At 44.7% G+C, this 16,586-nt stretch overlaps 1 protein-coding gene across 2 annotated transcripts in view; it reads left to right on the top strand.

Moving 5' to 3' along the window:
• The window catches only part of LOC126992519 (hemicentin-2-like), a 167,508-nt gene that overhangs the window by 111,420 nt on the left and 39,502 nt on the right, over positions 1-16,586 (top strand). The window contains exons 12-13 of one of the 2 annotated variants that reach the window (XM_050851313.1): positions 4,510-4,684; positions 5,542-5,594. In XM_050851313.1, the coding sequence (XP_050707270.1) occupies positions 4,510-4,684; positions 5,542-5,594 (228 nt within the window). Of the gene's footprint in view, positions 1-4,509; positions 4,685-5,541; positions 5,610-16,586 lie in introns of both variants that reach the window. The other variant, XM_050851302.1, reaches the window with a different exon arrangement.

Raw genomic sequence — 16,586 nt, 5'->3', positions numbered from 1 at the left:
GTGATCCGCTGTACCCATCTGTCCACCTGTATATGCCCTCCCTACACACACACACACACACACACACACACACACACACCTCTGCTCAGTGGATTAAGGCTTTGCCTTATTAGCCTGGCAGGCGGACGATCGAGCCCTGCTCAGGACGAGATTTGTTCGCTGACAAGGAGGGGGTACTGTCCCCCCTTGGCCAAGGGGGATGGGGTGTGTGGTGCATAAAGGTCCCGGCAGCACCCATATATCGACTAATGAGCCTTGCTCTAATCGGAAGGGTACTTGCTGGCGATGCCGAGTCCAGTTCGTAATCGAGCTGTAGTGAATTACACACACACACACACACACACACACTAGTGTACCCGACCTCACACGGTTAAGACATTGCTCAGCGCTCTCCCAGCAGCCCGGGGCCAGCCTGTTAGACCCTACACTCCCCCATTATTCCCTTCCTGTAGATTTAAGCCCTCATCACTCTAAAAACACCAGCTGCAAGTGACTGGAAGAACGCCACCATCCCGAACATTCATGAGTGGAATGGGTGTGCGCATACGTAACAGTGAAAAGTGACCATACAAAAAAAATGACAACTCTCCTGTACATTTGCGAGTTGTTTACTTGCGTATGCGTGTTGCTCCTTATATGTTAAAGTAATGTGCGCCCCAGCCACTCATCGCTACCGTCCCTGCGACTTGTTAAAACTAAGGCGTGGGTGCTACTCCCCGCTGACGGACGTTATTGCACGCCTGAAAACATGAAACTCTTCTGCAATCGAAGCAAACGTAGAGACAGACGCATGAAGAAAAACAACCCCGTTATCATTACGTGAGTGAGACAGAACAAGCCAGTGCTGGAGAAGGAGCACAAATATTTTGAGGTACTGCATGTATGGTATTGTTTGTCCTCGTTACTCCTCTCCAACGTAACATCACTAAGCAACAAGATCGAGGAATAAATGGTTATGGTCAGATCTACTGGTGCTGGTGTGGTGGCCACCACGGAGGCGTAGCAAATAGTTCCTGAGATCTGCAGCTTTGATAATTATGAACTGTTTTATCATGTCAGGACTAACATGAGAGGAGGGGGGGTGGCGCTGTACTGTCGCTCCGACCTCACTCCTTCACACCTCCATGTCGACACCCCCGAGGGAGTGGAGGCCTTGTGGGTGAGGGTCACACCTACCCGCCATCCTCGACACACTGTTTCCATCATCTGCTGCTTGGCATACCACACTCCCGCGCGCCCACTGCCCAGTTGCTTGTCAACCACGTCATCGGTACAGCTGACGAGCTACGAGTGAGGTGCATTGCTGCCACGGTGGTGATTTGTGAGGATTATAACCGCTTGGACGTCAGGGATACGATGCCCCAGCTGAATCTCACTCAAGTAGCAAATTTCCTCACCTACCAGGAAGCTACCCTCGACCTTATCTTGACCGACCTGAATCAGCCTCTGCCTCCCATGGGACGTAGCTGCCACCTGTCAGTCCTATCGGAACAGGCTCACACCACCTCACTGCCTAAGTCAGCCGCCGTCAGATCATTCATGCCCCGTACTGACTTGGCAATGAGATGATTCGGACAGTAGCTTACTCGACACCCCTGGACCGAAGTAATAAGCGAGCCAGACGTCAACCATAAATGGGAGCAATACCAATTAACATCGCCTACCACACCTTCTTCCCCGCCAAAACGTTCCGCGTCCATTTGTCTGACGCCCCATGGATCAGCCCCACCATCAAGACGCTCATCACTCAAAGGAAAAAGGCCCACCACACAAACCCAGCCCGCTACAGACAGCTCAGGAACAGTTATCAGGGAAATTAAAACTGCCAGAGCAAACTATTACCCAGATAAAATACACCATCTTAAACAGGCCAGCAACTGACAGTGGTATCACAAGGTCAAGTCTCTGTGGACTTGGCAAACATTCACGCTCCCTCCCTTGCACCTCACATTTGACCGAACGGCCAAGGAGATAAACACTCATTTCGCGGGTATCTGTCAAAACCTTCCAAAACTTGATCTCACCTACCTCCCGGCATACCTGCCATCTTTCTACCCACCCACCCTCCGTCCAGGAGGTTGAAGTTTTCAGCAAATTACAGAAAATAAGAACACACAAAGCTATCACACCCACTGACCTCCCAATCAAAAGTTATCATGAATTCGCCCCTGAACTAGCCACTCCCATTTGTTCCATAATTAATGCTTCACTTGAACAACACACTTGTCCAAGCGACTAGGAATTTTCTTGTCACTCTCATCTCTAAAACTTCCAGCCCACAGTCCCTTAATGACCTCAGATCAGTCGCCATCACGCCCATCCCCAGCCTCATTTGTGAAGAGTTCATACATAACTGGGCTTATGATGATCTAAGAAGACTCATTGACATCCGACAGTTCGGCATCATGAAACACTCACTCCTCCACCACTCATTGCCTGGTCAGCTTTCTGGATTTCCTACACAGACACCTGGACAAGCGCGACACCTCTCTTGCCCTTGCTTTTATCGATTTCAGAAAATCATTTGACCTCGTACACCACACTGTTGCCATTACTAAGGCCGCGGTCACACAGTCACTCTCATGTCTCCCCGGTGGTCCTGGCTCCTCCCACCGTCGGACCACACGCCGACAGTTTTGGAAATTTCAAACAATCGTGGCCCTCCCCGACATCTGTCACCCGTTGGGAATAAGCTACGGCCGTCGTCGGATGTCCATCTCCACAACGTCGTAACAACGTCCTTTAGACATCGGCAATGGTCGGCACTCAAGGGGATCTACTTACGATAGTCGTAACGTACGTCTGGCAGCGCGACATTCCAAAACTGTCAGCGCGTGGTCCGACGTTGGGAGGGCGCCGGGAGTCATGATCATGACTGTATGACCGCGGCCTAAGGCCATTGAGCTGGGGCTTCACCCAAATCTTGTCACATGGCTGACTGACTTCCTAAGCGCCCGACAGCAAGTAGTTCGCTCTCAAGGGTCTGTCTCCTCCCTTCAACAACTGACGTGTGGCGTCCCGCCAGGCACTAAAATTGGTCCTCTCTACTTCCTGATGCTCATTAACGACGCCCTCATGGACACCCCCGCATCGCTGGAAATACGTTGACGACAGCACCGTGGGCATCCCTGTCAACAACAGGGCTCCAGGCTACGCACCTCTTCAAGCGTTGGTCGACAGCCTTCAGGCATGGACGGTGGACAACAGTGCCACAATCAACCACACCAAGATCTTGATGATGCACTTCTGTGCCTCGAAAAGAGGAGTGCCACCTAAACAGCTGTCAGTTGGCTCACATCGCTTCCAGGTTTGTCAAGACTACCAGACTACTTGGCATTACGGTGGACGACCATCTCAACTGGAAGAAGCACATCACCAACACCGTTAATGCAGCCTCCTACAAGCTGTACATGCTGAGTAGGCTCAGGGCGCTGAGGGCACCGGGTGGTGAGCTGTGTAGTATATACACATTTATACTCCCCAGCGTGGTCATCCTCCCTAACCCTCACCCAGCGACAGCAGCTTAAGAGGGTTCAAAAGAGGACATTCAGGGTCATTTTAGGCCCTGCTTACCACACCTACGACAGTGCCATGACCACCCCGAGTCTGCCGAGGCTCAATGATAGGCACCAGGACGCCCTCGAAAAATATGGTATCACTTGCTGCATCACCCTCGCCACCGCCACCTCCTGCCACCCACCCGTTTCACCAGGCATCACAACAAACTTACCTTCATCAGTGCGACGCGTACCGACCGCTACAAACTAAGTGCAGTGCCGGCAATAGTTCGGTTGATAAACAATGTGCAGCAATGATAGCCCTGTCAACCTAAAGTGCCACGGTGTGGATTAGCTCCTCCCCGCCTTCCTCTCTGTCTCCATCATACTACCCTCCTATCCCCCTTCGTCTCTATGTGTAGCATTTCACTACCCTTCCAAACCATCAACCTTTCTCCCTATTTTATTGTTAGTATTGCCTTGTATTAGTTTTTAGATTCAGTATCTGTAAATTTTCAACCTAACATCTGCCAAATCTTAAAAAACCTTTTATTATTATTATTATTATTATTATTATTATTATTATTATTATTATTATTATTATTATTATTATTATTATTATAATTAGTATTACTATTATTATTACTATTGTTATTGATATAACTATTATTATTATTAATAATAGTATTAGTATTAATAATAGTATTAGTATTAATATTAGTATTAGTATTAGGATTAGGATTTTTACCATTACTATTATTATTATTATTATTATTATTATTATTATTATTATTATTATTATTATTATTATTATTATTAATATTATTGTTGCACTCACACACACACACACACACACACACACACACACACACACACACACACACACACACACACACACACACACACAAACACACACACTTCCCCTCCCCTCCCCTCTTCACCACAAGCACAGAATAACCCCCCTTCCCACGTCAAATCCTTCTGCAGGCCATTTATTGTCATTTATCCACAGGGGACGAGCAGGGCGATGAAGGCGTCGGCGGCGGGGGTGACCCTGGCGGTGGTCTGCTGCTGGTGAGCCTTGTGGTGGCGGCCGCTGTGGTGACGGTGGCGGCGGCGGTGGGCCTGGCTGGGCGCTGCCTCTGGGCGCGGCGGCACGACAGAGATCTGATTACCGGTGGAAACAGGTGAGATGATGGTGGTAAAGGTGGTGAGGGACTTGGGAATAGGTGGTGTGGTGGTGATTAGTGGAGTTCTCGGTGATGATTTGTGATTGTGACGGAGGAGATGGGACGTGTAGTGCCTGTGATGAAGACTATTATAGGTGAGGGGTTATTTTTGAGGGGCCAGGCTATAGTGGATACTTTTTTTTTATTGTTTACATTTAGACAACGACGAATGCCCAAACAAGAACAAAGATTGTTAGTGCAAAGGGATCAGTCATTAACACACCGAAAGAACAAGATTAAATGTTGTATTATGTGGAAGTATTCGTAATGATGATGGTGATGATGTTTGGGTGGATGGATGTGAAGGAATAATAAAAAAGCAAGAATGAAAAGAATATGAGTAATAAGAAACTACCAGTAAGTCTCTTTACTGTTTTTTTCACACACACACACACACACACATACACACACACACACGCCAACTCTTAAATTACCTTTAAAGGAACTCCAAATGGACTGGCAAACTTTAATTATCCTTAAAGATATTCGACTTTTTCTCATCTCGTTTAATAAATGTGTCTCTAGGATAACTTACTGGACTTTATTTCCTGACAAATTGAACTTTTTAGTTTTTCATTTTTTCTAAATTAGTTTCCATACCTCCATAAGAACATTTTGGGTACTCTCTTTAGGGTGGTGTTATCTAAGCCCTTCGTACCCTTCTATTAGCATCACATGTTCTACAATATGGAGATGCGTGTTAAATATCTTTGTACAAATTCGTTTTTCAGTCAGTGGTCTGTTTGCCTTACCATTAATATGCACCGCCTTACTCGCGGCGCTGTAAGCCTGACCGCCTGTCTCATTCTCCTCAGGAGCACAAGAGGCTACTCGGCGCCGCCTGAGAGGCACAGCGAACGGCTCTCAGGTGAGGACGCAACAGGTGAGCCAGCCAGCCATTCTGAGAGAGAGAGAGAGAGAGAGAGAGAGAGAGAGAGAGAGAGAGAGAGAGAGAGAGAGAGAGAGAGAGAGTATTTTTGTACCTTGTGTGTGTTTGTGTGTACTTTTCGTTTATTATAACCATTTCACCTTTAAGTCTTTCCAATTTTGTCCAAACTGAGTGTAATTACAGTGATAGATTGCTTGATTGATCCTATTTTTCATCTCATATGTTTTAAAATTACATTATTCCACACACATCACGAATGAATGCGCGATATTCAACCAAAAGTGAACGTCCTTTTTTTTAATATAAACGTTATAGAACGTCAAAATAAACCTATCTTTGATGTGTTCTCGTTCATTCATCCATTTCATTCCTACAATCACCACACCACCATCACCACCACCGCTACCACCACCACCATCACCACTACCGCCACCATCACCATCACCACCATCATCACCGTCACCACTACCACCACCATTACCATCACCATCACCACCATCGACACTATCACCATCACCACCATCATCATCACCACCACCACCACCACCACCATCATCATCATTATAATTATCATCATAGACGATCTCATCATGGTTCTTAAGCCTGTTTTTCTCTATTTCTTCCTCTTTTTCTTCTTCCGTGAGACTTGAGACCAAAGCCACGAGCCTCTGAGGAAGTTTAAGTGTCGTGTAAAAGCGTCAGAAGAGGAAGAGAAAACTTGAAGGAAAGCGAAAAATGAAGAGATAATAAAATGTGAAAGATGAAGGGGGCGCGTATGATGAAAGGAGAGCAAGGGCAAAGCAGAGGGAACGAAGATGAGGAGAGAGAGAATTACATAGAATTACATAGAAAATCAGATCACACAGACCCCATGGACCAGACTAGGTGGCCTCTCCTTAAACCTAAATAAATCTACACTAATCAGATGGCTCCAAAACGTTGCTTTTCTACTCTAGTTAATATTAAGTTCAAGGAAGTGACGGTCGAGGTTGTTTTTAAAGGAGTCAATCGTGTTACACTGGACCACTGACGGTGGGAGACACAGAGAGAGAGAGAGAGAGAGAGAGAGAGAGAGATGACTGAAGGGAAGGCAGAAGTTGACGAAAGATGGGTGATAAATGCGGAATGACCCAAAGAAAGATAGATAGGAATGAAATAACTGTTGACCTCTTTCCCCTTTAGTGGTCATATTTCTCATTTCCTTGTCTCTTACTCTCTCTCTCTCTCTCTCTCTCTCTCTCTCTCTCTCTATATATATATATATATATATATCTATCTTTATATCTATCTATATCTCTATATATCTATCTATATCTCTCTCTCTCTCTCTCTCTCTCTCTCTCTCTCTCTATCTCTCTCTATCTATCTCTATCTATCTCTCTCTCTCTCTCTCTCTCTCTCTCTCTCTCTCTCTCTCTCTCTCGTTCTATTTTCAACATTTTCCTCATGACCCCGTTTGCTGGCCCCGTGACGGTGCCAAGAGCTGTGTGCCGCGTGAGCTTAGCAAACGTCCGGCGCCTCCCCAGTGTTTGTTTTCCGTTGCCTTTGTTCGGGAAGTGCTTGTTGGAAAGAAGTTTCCACCACTAGCTTTCCCCCTGAATGAGTGTGTGGCAGCGTTCTCTTATCATTACTTTCCTAAGCTACAAGGTCTCGAGTTTAGTTGTCTATAAATAGTTGCTTTTTACCATCTCTCTTGGAGGAAAATAATGGTTGACTTTGTTTTTGTCTGCCATGTTACTTAAGGAATACAAATGGGTGGATTTTGAGGGAGTTTCAAGTGAGCTTGTCAGTGATGTGTCCGTGCACGCAAAAATATAAGATAAAAACAAATCACATAATTTCACGGACGTTTTTCTTTTTCTCTTCTGGATCAAACGATTCATGTTATATCCAGGCAGCCAGTTTAAACGGATAAATATTTTTTCGTTTTTTTTTCACCCCGCGCCGCTTTGAAAATTATTAATTCGTCCATTGAATACAGTAAACATTTAATTTTTTTCGTTGAGATTTTTTTACATCACCTGCAGACATTATAAACCTGCATGTACGGAGAGAGAGAGAGAGAGAGAGAGAGAGAGAGAGAGAGAGAGAGAGAGAGAAGAGAAGAGAAGAGAAGAGAAGTAAAGTAAAGTAAAGTAAAGTAAAGTAAAGTAAAGTAAAGTAAAGTAAAGTAAAGTAAAGTAAAGTAAAGTAAAGTAAAGAAAAGAAAAGAAAAGAGAAGAGAAGAGAAGAGAAGAGAAGAGAAGAAAAGAAAAGAGACAGACAGACAGACAGACAGACAAGTGGTTGGTGTAAATTAACGTCACTTAGGCCCTCGAGTTCTAGAGCCAAGAGAGGCAAACCGAGGTGAGGGAAGGAGGGAGGAACGGTCAATGGGGGATGTGAGAGAGAGGAGAGGGAGAGAGGGGAGGCGAAAGAGCAGAAGAGACGTAGAAGCCTTCCTATAACTTTCGCCACACATCTGAAAAGAGATTGGAAAGGGGGGAGTGAGGAGAACTTAGAAGAAAAAAATAATATCCTCAAATACCAATACTGACGATATTATAGTTGGGTAGAGGAACGGGGAAAGGAATGAAGGGGAGTGAGCGGAAAGTGAGAGGAAGGCGTAGGTAACATAAGCCCATCAGGAGAAGGGGGCGGCAAGAACCATTCGCCATCCCTCACGTTACCAGGCTTGGGAACGGAGGGAAGGGGGGGGGGGGGACGAAGGAAGGAAGCAAACAGTATAGGCCTAGCAGCGTGGAATTCCCATACGACACTTTGGGACATAGTTCACGGCGAACACCCCAAGGGTGCCGAAAAAGTTTTAATCATCGACAAATCTTTAACTTGTCCCTTCTGCCCCATTTCTCTCTTCCTTCTACAGCAGTTTCCTCCTCCTTCCCTTCATCATCCTTCCTTTCCTACTGTTCCATTCCTTTTCCTCTTGCTACGGATCCTTCGTCCCTCTTACGCCACTCCATTGTTCATTTCCTTCCTACATTTCCAACTTATAGCTTTCCCATTTCTCTCTCCCCTCCCTACATACTGATCTTCCCTCCTGTCCCAGAGAGAGAGAGAGAGAGAGAGAGAGAGAGTCGGTTCACCCAAGTCTGAAGTGAACATTATCGTGCGCTGGCAGCCTGCTGCCACACGGCGTGTCCGATTTCGTGGCCACTTTATGCTAACCTACACATAATAAACAGTCGTCAGTGTCAGTAATATGCAGGCAGCAATAACAAATACCATCATATATAGTCGATTATGAGTTAAAAAATATTAGTAACGTCGAAAATAGCTGTTTTATTAATGTAAAGTCTGCTAATTTTATCGGTGGTGGACAGCTTCAAGACTGTTTAATAATCATAATCAGCGATTTTGTAAATTAACAAAACAGCTATTTGCGACATTACTAATATATTTTTAACTAATAATTGACTATAATTGACGGTATTTGCTATTGCTACCTGCATATTACTGACAATGACGAATGTTTACTATGCGTAAGCTGGCATACAGTATCCACGAAATCGGACACGCTGTGTGATAGCTGGCTGCCAGCGCACGATAATGCTCACTTCAGACTTGGGTGAACCGACTATAATCCACTTGCTCTTTCTTGAGAGAGCAGTCAGGTGTTTCTAGCTTGCCGGAGAGAGGATGAGGAAAAGAGGAGGAGGAGGAGAAGAAGCGCGTTACCAATTAAAGAGGAGAGGAGGTAGTTTGTTTTAAGAAAGAAAGGCAGCTGGAAGAGAGGAGAGAAGAGGGAAAAATACACGATATTGAAAGAAAAGAGGAGGAGGAGAGAGATTTGTAGGTACAAGAAGCTACAAGCTACAAAAATAGACGATGAAGGGGAATACGGCGATAACGAAACCAAAGATTATGAAAGGACCATCGGGAGTGAGTGAGTGGTCGTGTTCGTGATCGGATGTGTTGCGTCTTGCTCCACGCGGAAAGTGCTTTGTCGACATGGCTGGCAGGGCCAAGGGCGTGAGGGATTTGTGTTACGTTTGTGAGGATTTCACAGGTGAGAAGTGGATTGGGTGATGTTTGTGTCCTAAATGGAGTCATGTGAAGTGTGCTCATTTTTCTGGAATTAAGCAGGATAATATAATTAAAATTACTTGGATTTGCACCCCATGCCTCCATAAAGCGTCTCTGGCTACCAAAATTGTGAAGAAATTGGATGAATTCAAGCAAGAAGTATCTAAAGAAATATCTGTGGTTAAAGATGATCAAGGGCTGAGAAGGTGCAAGAGGAGCTGGGATCTGTTGCTGACCCGGTTCGTGCAGACAAAGCAAATCTTAGTTGGGCTGAGGTGGCGAAGAGAGACATTAAAGTGAAGAAGAATCTCTTAGTTATGAAAGCTTCTACCCAGGAAGAGAAGGCAGCAGATATGAAGGATGAAGTCTCCCAGGCATTGAATGGCATTCAAATAACTGATTCAAGATTCACAAATGGAGGTAATATTTTCATGAACTTTGATAATGAGAACATAAGAGCTGAGGCTGCTCAAAAATTGGAGTCTGTTGAACAAATTAGTACCAAGAGTTTTGGAAAGATAAAACCAAAGATCATGATAAGCAATGTGCATAAAGAGGAGACCAAGGAAAAAATAAAGGAGACCATCTTGGATCGCAGTGAGTTATTACGCACAATTTAGGGTGTTGATAATAAGATTGAGCTGATTATTAGTAACCTTGCAGCTGGCGGCAAGACGCACTACATTTTGAAGTGTGACCCAACTGTGAGAGAGCTGATTTACAAGAATCATGACAAGTTGAAATTAGAATGGGGAATGTACAGTGAGAGACCGATACCAAGCAATTATATGTTACCATTGTCAGATATATGGACATCTTGAGACCAACTGTACTGTCAAGACCAATGGAGAAGCCCCAAAATGTTTTAAATGCGCTGGCGATCATAAATCAAAGGAGTGCGCCATGGCTGACAAGAAATGCATAAATTGTGTGAGGTACAATAAACCTGAAAACTACCTCTCAGCAAATGACCAGTGTTGTGTAGTACTTCAGACTGGAATTGAGAGAATTCGTAACATAACCGATCATGGCTATTAATTAGTGTTTATATTCAAAGACAAATTGTGTGTTAAATGTTCAGTGACTTGGAAATAATTTAGTGCCAACCCAAACACGGCCAAGTGACTATGATGATGTCAAGTTTATTAAAAGGACTTCAGTAGGCTATTCATGAGAGCAATCAAGACTCACTCACTCACTACGACATTTTGAATTAAGTGCATCGAGGAATATTATCGAGGCTAACACCGTAATTGTTGACGGCCCTCGCCAAGCGCTGCACTAGCAGTGGAGCGGGGCCTGAAGCCTCATCAACGATAAACGGCAACGGTAAACAGAACACGATGGGGTTGAATTGCAGACGTAGGAAGCGAAGCAGCAACCGTGGGAATGAGATTGCAGACAGTGGCGAACATTCAAATACAACTGAGGAAACGAGTCACTGTTACCTGGAGATGAGACACACACACACACACACACACACACACACACACCAAATGGATGTATAAAATATATTAAAGACAAGAAAACATGAAACTGAATATGCGTGCGTACAGTTTTGTTCTTCTTTCCCTTTTCATTTTATTATGGGTTTCAACAATGATTTTTACAATTTGTCATTTTTATAACCACATGTGGATCGTTTTTTTTTCCGCCGATCACCGCCACCGATTCATGGGTCGTTTAACAGGAAGCAGCGACGCGTTGGCATGACTGTGTATGTATACTGTGTAGCGTGTGGGTGGGTGGGTGTGGGTGTGCATATGTGTGTGGGGGTGGGGTGGGGGCGGTGGAGAGTTGGTGTCGTTGAATATAAATGAAACATGAATATTATTAGATATATTTCTTCCTTTTCTCCTCATCCTGTGTTTCTATACTAATCTTTCATTTTCATATAAGCGCATCATCACTACGTCTTTTATTTTGCTGTCATTTATATATGCGTTCAAAATACACTTAGCTCTTCCATACGTTGTTGTTTTCCTATTAACGACGGCTCTCTCTCTCTCTCTCTCTCTCTCTCTCTCTCTCTCTCTCTCTCTCTCTCTCTCTCTCTCTCTCTCTCTCTCTCTCTCTCTGCCAGGCACAGGTGAGCTACGGCTACCCAGGCAGGTGACAGAGTTGTGTTTTGATTAATTCTTGGAACACGTCACCTGCCAGAGGGAGGATTGTTGGGTCTACATTTTACACGTGACACGGCACTCACTGAAACGTCGCCAGCACCCTGCCCCGGCCCCTGACCCTCCCTTCCTGGTCCTACCCCTTGTCCTCCCTTCCTGGCACTGTCCCTTGCCCTCCTTTCCTGGCCCTGCCCCTTGCCCTCCCTCCCTCGCCCTGCCCCTCGCCCTCCCTTCCTCCACCCGCCCCACCCCTCCTGGCTCGGTCCCTTGCCTTCCCTTCCTGCCCTTGCTTCGCCCTTCATCCTGGAACTCCTGCCTGCTGCCTGTTTTACAATACGTCCTAACTCCCTACTGTCTTTTGTTTTCCTTTTTCATCCTCACTTTACCCTTAATTCCACTTCCTGTCTCACCTTTCGTCTCTGACACTGCCTTTTCTTCTGTTCACGGCATCCCAATTTTTATTTCTCATTTATGTTTTTTTTTTCCTTATTCTTTCCCTTCCCTTCTACAGCACACTATTATCTTTACTCGTTTATCATTTCTTCTTTACTCCATGTTTGATGTCATCGTTTTCATCCGTCTACTCGGGCTGTTTCTAATCTTCTTCCTCTATTATCGTTTTTCCCTTTCATTATGCAAAAGTTCATTGTTTTTTTTCTTCTCCTCCTGCATCATATGACCCCTTTTCCTCTATTTTATTTCCCCTTTCCCTCCTGTCTAAGTACTTTTCCTCTCCTATTTTATCTTGCTTGTCCTTTTTAAGTTTTCTCATGTGTTCCCTTTACCTCTATTTTTTAGTCTTTTTTTCAGTCCGAACAGTCCACCCGCACTAGGTCCACGTCAGCTTTATGTTTCGTCCTCTTTTCCAATCCATCTTGTTCTCCTGTTCCCTTAGCGTTTTTTGCTCTTCACATCTTCGTTTGCCTTCACTCCAAACAGTCCAGCTGCGTTGTTTCCTCCATCATCCTTCGGTTCAATCCCTTTTCAGATCAGTCATTCTTTTCTTACACCCTTTCTAAACCTCTTTCTCTTCTTCCCTCTTATTTTTCTCCCTCTTCGTCATCCTTCAGTCCAAACACTCCACATTCACCAACTCCTCCATCATCCTTATATTTGTTCCCTTCTTCCAGTCCGTCTTTCTCTTCTATGTAAATAAACCTTCCTCTCTTTCTTAACCCCCTTCAGCTTTTCTTTCTCTTCCTTTTCCATTGTAGTCGTTCAGTCCAAACAGTCTAAACGCACCAATTCCTTCATATCTACATTAGTTACACTTTTCCAATCTGTCTCTCCTCCTACTTAACCTTTCACTCTTCCTTTACCCCGTCCCGTCCTTCGTCCTCTTCCATTTCCTTTGTCGTCGTTCATTCGAAACAGTTTTCCATCACATTAACATCTCTTCTACTTTTCCAAGCTGTGGAGGCGAGGGTGTTTGTGACGGTGAACAGGGACTCGAAGGAAATTATAACAACCATTATTCGGCGAAACGACAAACTGTAACGCCGGCACCGACCTGTGAGTGCCATATTGGTTTTGCTTAGTTGTCTGGTTCAGTGTCTGGGTTGGAATGGCACTTGGTAGGCATAGAGCAGACAAATTAGAAACATGCACCCTTTTTTGTTAAGCACCTGAGATAGGATACAGTTCTTATTTTCGAGTTGTCTAGACACATGCACTTATTAAGCTTTAGCCACCACTTTTACTCACACACAATCACTCTATCTATCACTTGCCCACGGCACGTCTTCACAGTCACCCAGAATTGTATTAACTTAATCACATAGTAAGTGACTCATTCACTTAGTTTCACGTACACTCTTTTATTCCAACACGATCTCATTTATTCAATCACATGGTCACTCAGTGACTCGTTCATTCACTCACGCACTTGTTCACTCCCTCACGGCAGCATCAATCTAATCATATGTTCTGTCACTCGGCCACCCGGTCATTCAGTCACACACCCGCACACTATACCTGCCGGCCTCGCCGCACATATCACCTGCGCCATTCAGCGCCATAGCAGCATTTTGTTTGGACCGGATGGTAAAAGATGGACGCAGATTCAGCCACTCTGTTGACACCAGAAAGTAATTAAACTTTGTGTAATTCTGACTGAATTATACACACACACACACACACACACACACACACACACACACACACACACACACACACACACACACTGTTACGTCCCTAGTGTCGCCACTGAGAGGTCAGGAGTCTTGGGAAAAATAAAAGTGAAACACACACACACACACAAAATTAAGAACAAAAACTGGAGGGGTTGGCCTCTAGCTCCGGGTCCTCCCCCCGACCGAACAACAACAAAAAAAAAGGGACAATTCAAAGCAAAGAACAGTTGCACGGAAACGCAGCAAATGTTACTAAATTATATATTTAATTTAACTTTTAAGTTACAGTATATACAAGGAACCCAAGATTACCTGAGTTTGCACTCTTAACCATGAAACTGATAACGGGCCTCGCGGACGACAAAGAACGCGGTAAAGCAAAACTAACACTGTAACCACAACCATACGGGCACTTAAACAACACAAAGAAAATGAACACCTAGTTACAAAATTACTCGTGGGGAAATAATCAGACACGTGGGCGAGAGGCAACAAGAACAAAGGCAAGGCAAGAACATTTAACCGAAAATACACGTAAATACAGGCACACAAATACTCACACACATTACCTTAACAACTAACGACTACCTCTCTCCCATAAGGAAAACACACGCCTGCAGGCGTTGAGAACTACAGAAGGCGCTGCAGACAAACAATGGGAGAGAGGAGCCGGGCTGCATGTAACTGAAGTCCCTTAGAGCGCGCTCATAGCTCCGCCCCCAGTCGCAGGCTGCCGGTGGCTCTGCCCTCAGTCGCACTGGATTGGCTCCTCTACGCCTGCGCCAACGAGGCAGCATACTTACCTGGCACAGGAGATATCAGCAAAACGCAATTCCCTTAATTAAAGCACGGCACCCAAACCCCCAAAGACAAAAGGTGCCTACTAAACATCCTCTCCCAAAACAATGTCTATGCATCCTAATGCTGGGATCACACATCCGCGATTTCGCTCTGCGACAGTTGGCGATTTTGAAAATTTCCGAAATCGGCATATACGCTAGACATCGTAGCGACGTCCCTGCGATTAGTCGCAATAGTCGCGCGGTAAAGTTCGCACGACTTGTGGGTGCCGGCCCGTCGCACAAACATTTTGAAATGTTCAAAAAGTTCGCAGAAGTCTGAGATATTGGCTAAATCGCACGATTATTCGCACGGTTAAGCGAGAGACCATCGCAGTATGCGCTCGCATACCCTCGTCAAACGCAAGGGGTCGCGGCGTATGCCAGCGTATATGCGATCGACTTTGTACATCGTGCGTATGGCAGCGACGCTGCTTCGGAGAGCGAGATGGCAGCGAGCAAGCGGGAGGGTGTGAAAAGCCGTTGGCGAGCGACGCTCGCCCGCACTCACACTGTCCTGCCACACGCCACTACCCTGCCCGCCTGCAAAATAATAGCCTAGTATTCATGAATTCATAATAATAGCATATTATTCCTAAATGCTAAATAATAGCTTAGTATTCATAAATGCAAAATAATAGAATAGTATTCCTAAATGCTAAATAATAGCTTAGTGTTCATAAATGCAAAATAATAGAATAGTATTCCTAAATGCTAAATAATAGCTTAGCGTTCATAAATGCAAAATAATAGAACAGTATTCCTAAATGGAAAATAATAGCCTGGTTTAACAAAATGCAAAATTATAAGCTAGTGTACACAGTAAAATTATTAGCTAGAGTACACAGTAAAATTATAATGTATTTCTCTTGACTACTTCATTAGCTTGTTAGCAAGTTATTACAGACTGTAAAACTTTCCACTTACAATTTATTACAGAAGTTGTAGATACGGTATAACATGCAGAAAACCTTACACCATACGAATAAAATCCAATATTCCTCAAAACAACTTACTTTGTTCCCAGGAGATCACGACCCCCAGGTTAAGAACTGCTGAATTAGAAGCAAGAAACAATAAAGCAATATCAGCGACAGCTACTATTTACTTGAAGCACTTGGCGTTCGTTACTAACCGACTATCAACTTTGAATCGATTCAAGCAACTGGCGTTGCCAGATGGGGATTATTTTACCATATTGAAAACCTATAAGGTTGATCAGCCGAAATAATAACCTTAGCGTTAGAGCGTCGGGATATGCAGGGTGCCAAGATTAATTTCTGGTTAGTGTGTGTGTGTGTGTGTGTGTGTATATATATATATATATATATATATATATATATATATATATATATATATATATATATATATATATATATATATATATAATGTGTGGTGTGTGGGGGATGGATGGTAGAGAGAGCGCGATATTGCCCGCCTATTATGGGTCGTACAGCGACGCGCCCTCGACGTTTTCTCGACCATGCGTGCGACAGTCGCGCGCATTCACGCACGATTCACCTCGACGTCCCCTCGCCTGTCGCCCTCGTGTGCGTACAGGCGAGCGACCCTCCCTCACCATGTTGCTGTGAGTTGAAACAGAGGCAAATTCGGAGAGACAATGGCGAAGCTCCCATGATTTCGTGCATTTTCAAAATCGCCAACCGTCGCAGAGCGAAATCACAGATGTGTGATCCCAGCATAAGTCATCACCGCCAAAGATGGATTCGCCGTGATTACTGCACAAGAGGACGAGACAGACTCCATCTTCAATCAAAAGTGCATGGAAGAACTCAAGCAAGCCAACTTCACCCCAATCCTCCCTCCAGATCTCAAGGCTAAAAGAACAGGCCT

Source organism: Eriocheir sinensis, chromosome 7 (assembly GCF_024679095.1).
Source record: "Eriocheir sinensis breed Jianghai 21 chromosome 7, ASM2467909v1, whole genome shotgun sequence".
NCBI classification, from domain to species: domain Eukaryota; kingdom Metazoa; phylum Arthropoda; class Malacostraca; order Decapoda; family Varunidae; genus Eriocheir; species Eriocheir sinensis.
This window is presented reverse-complemented; position numbering and strand designations above follow the sequence as displayed.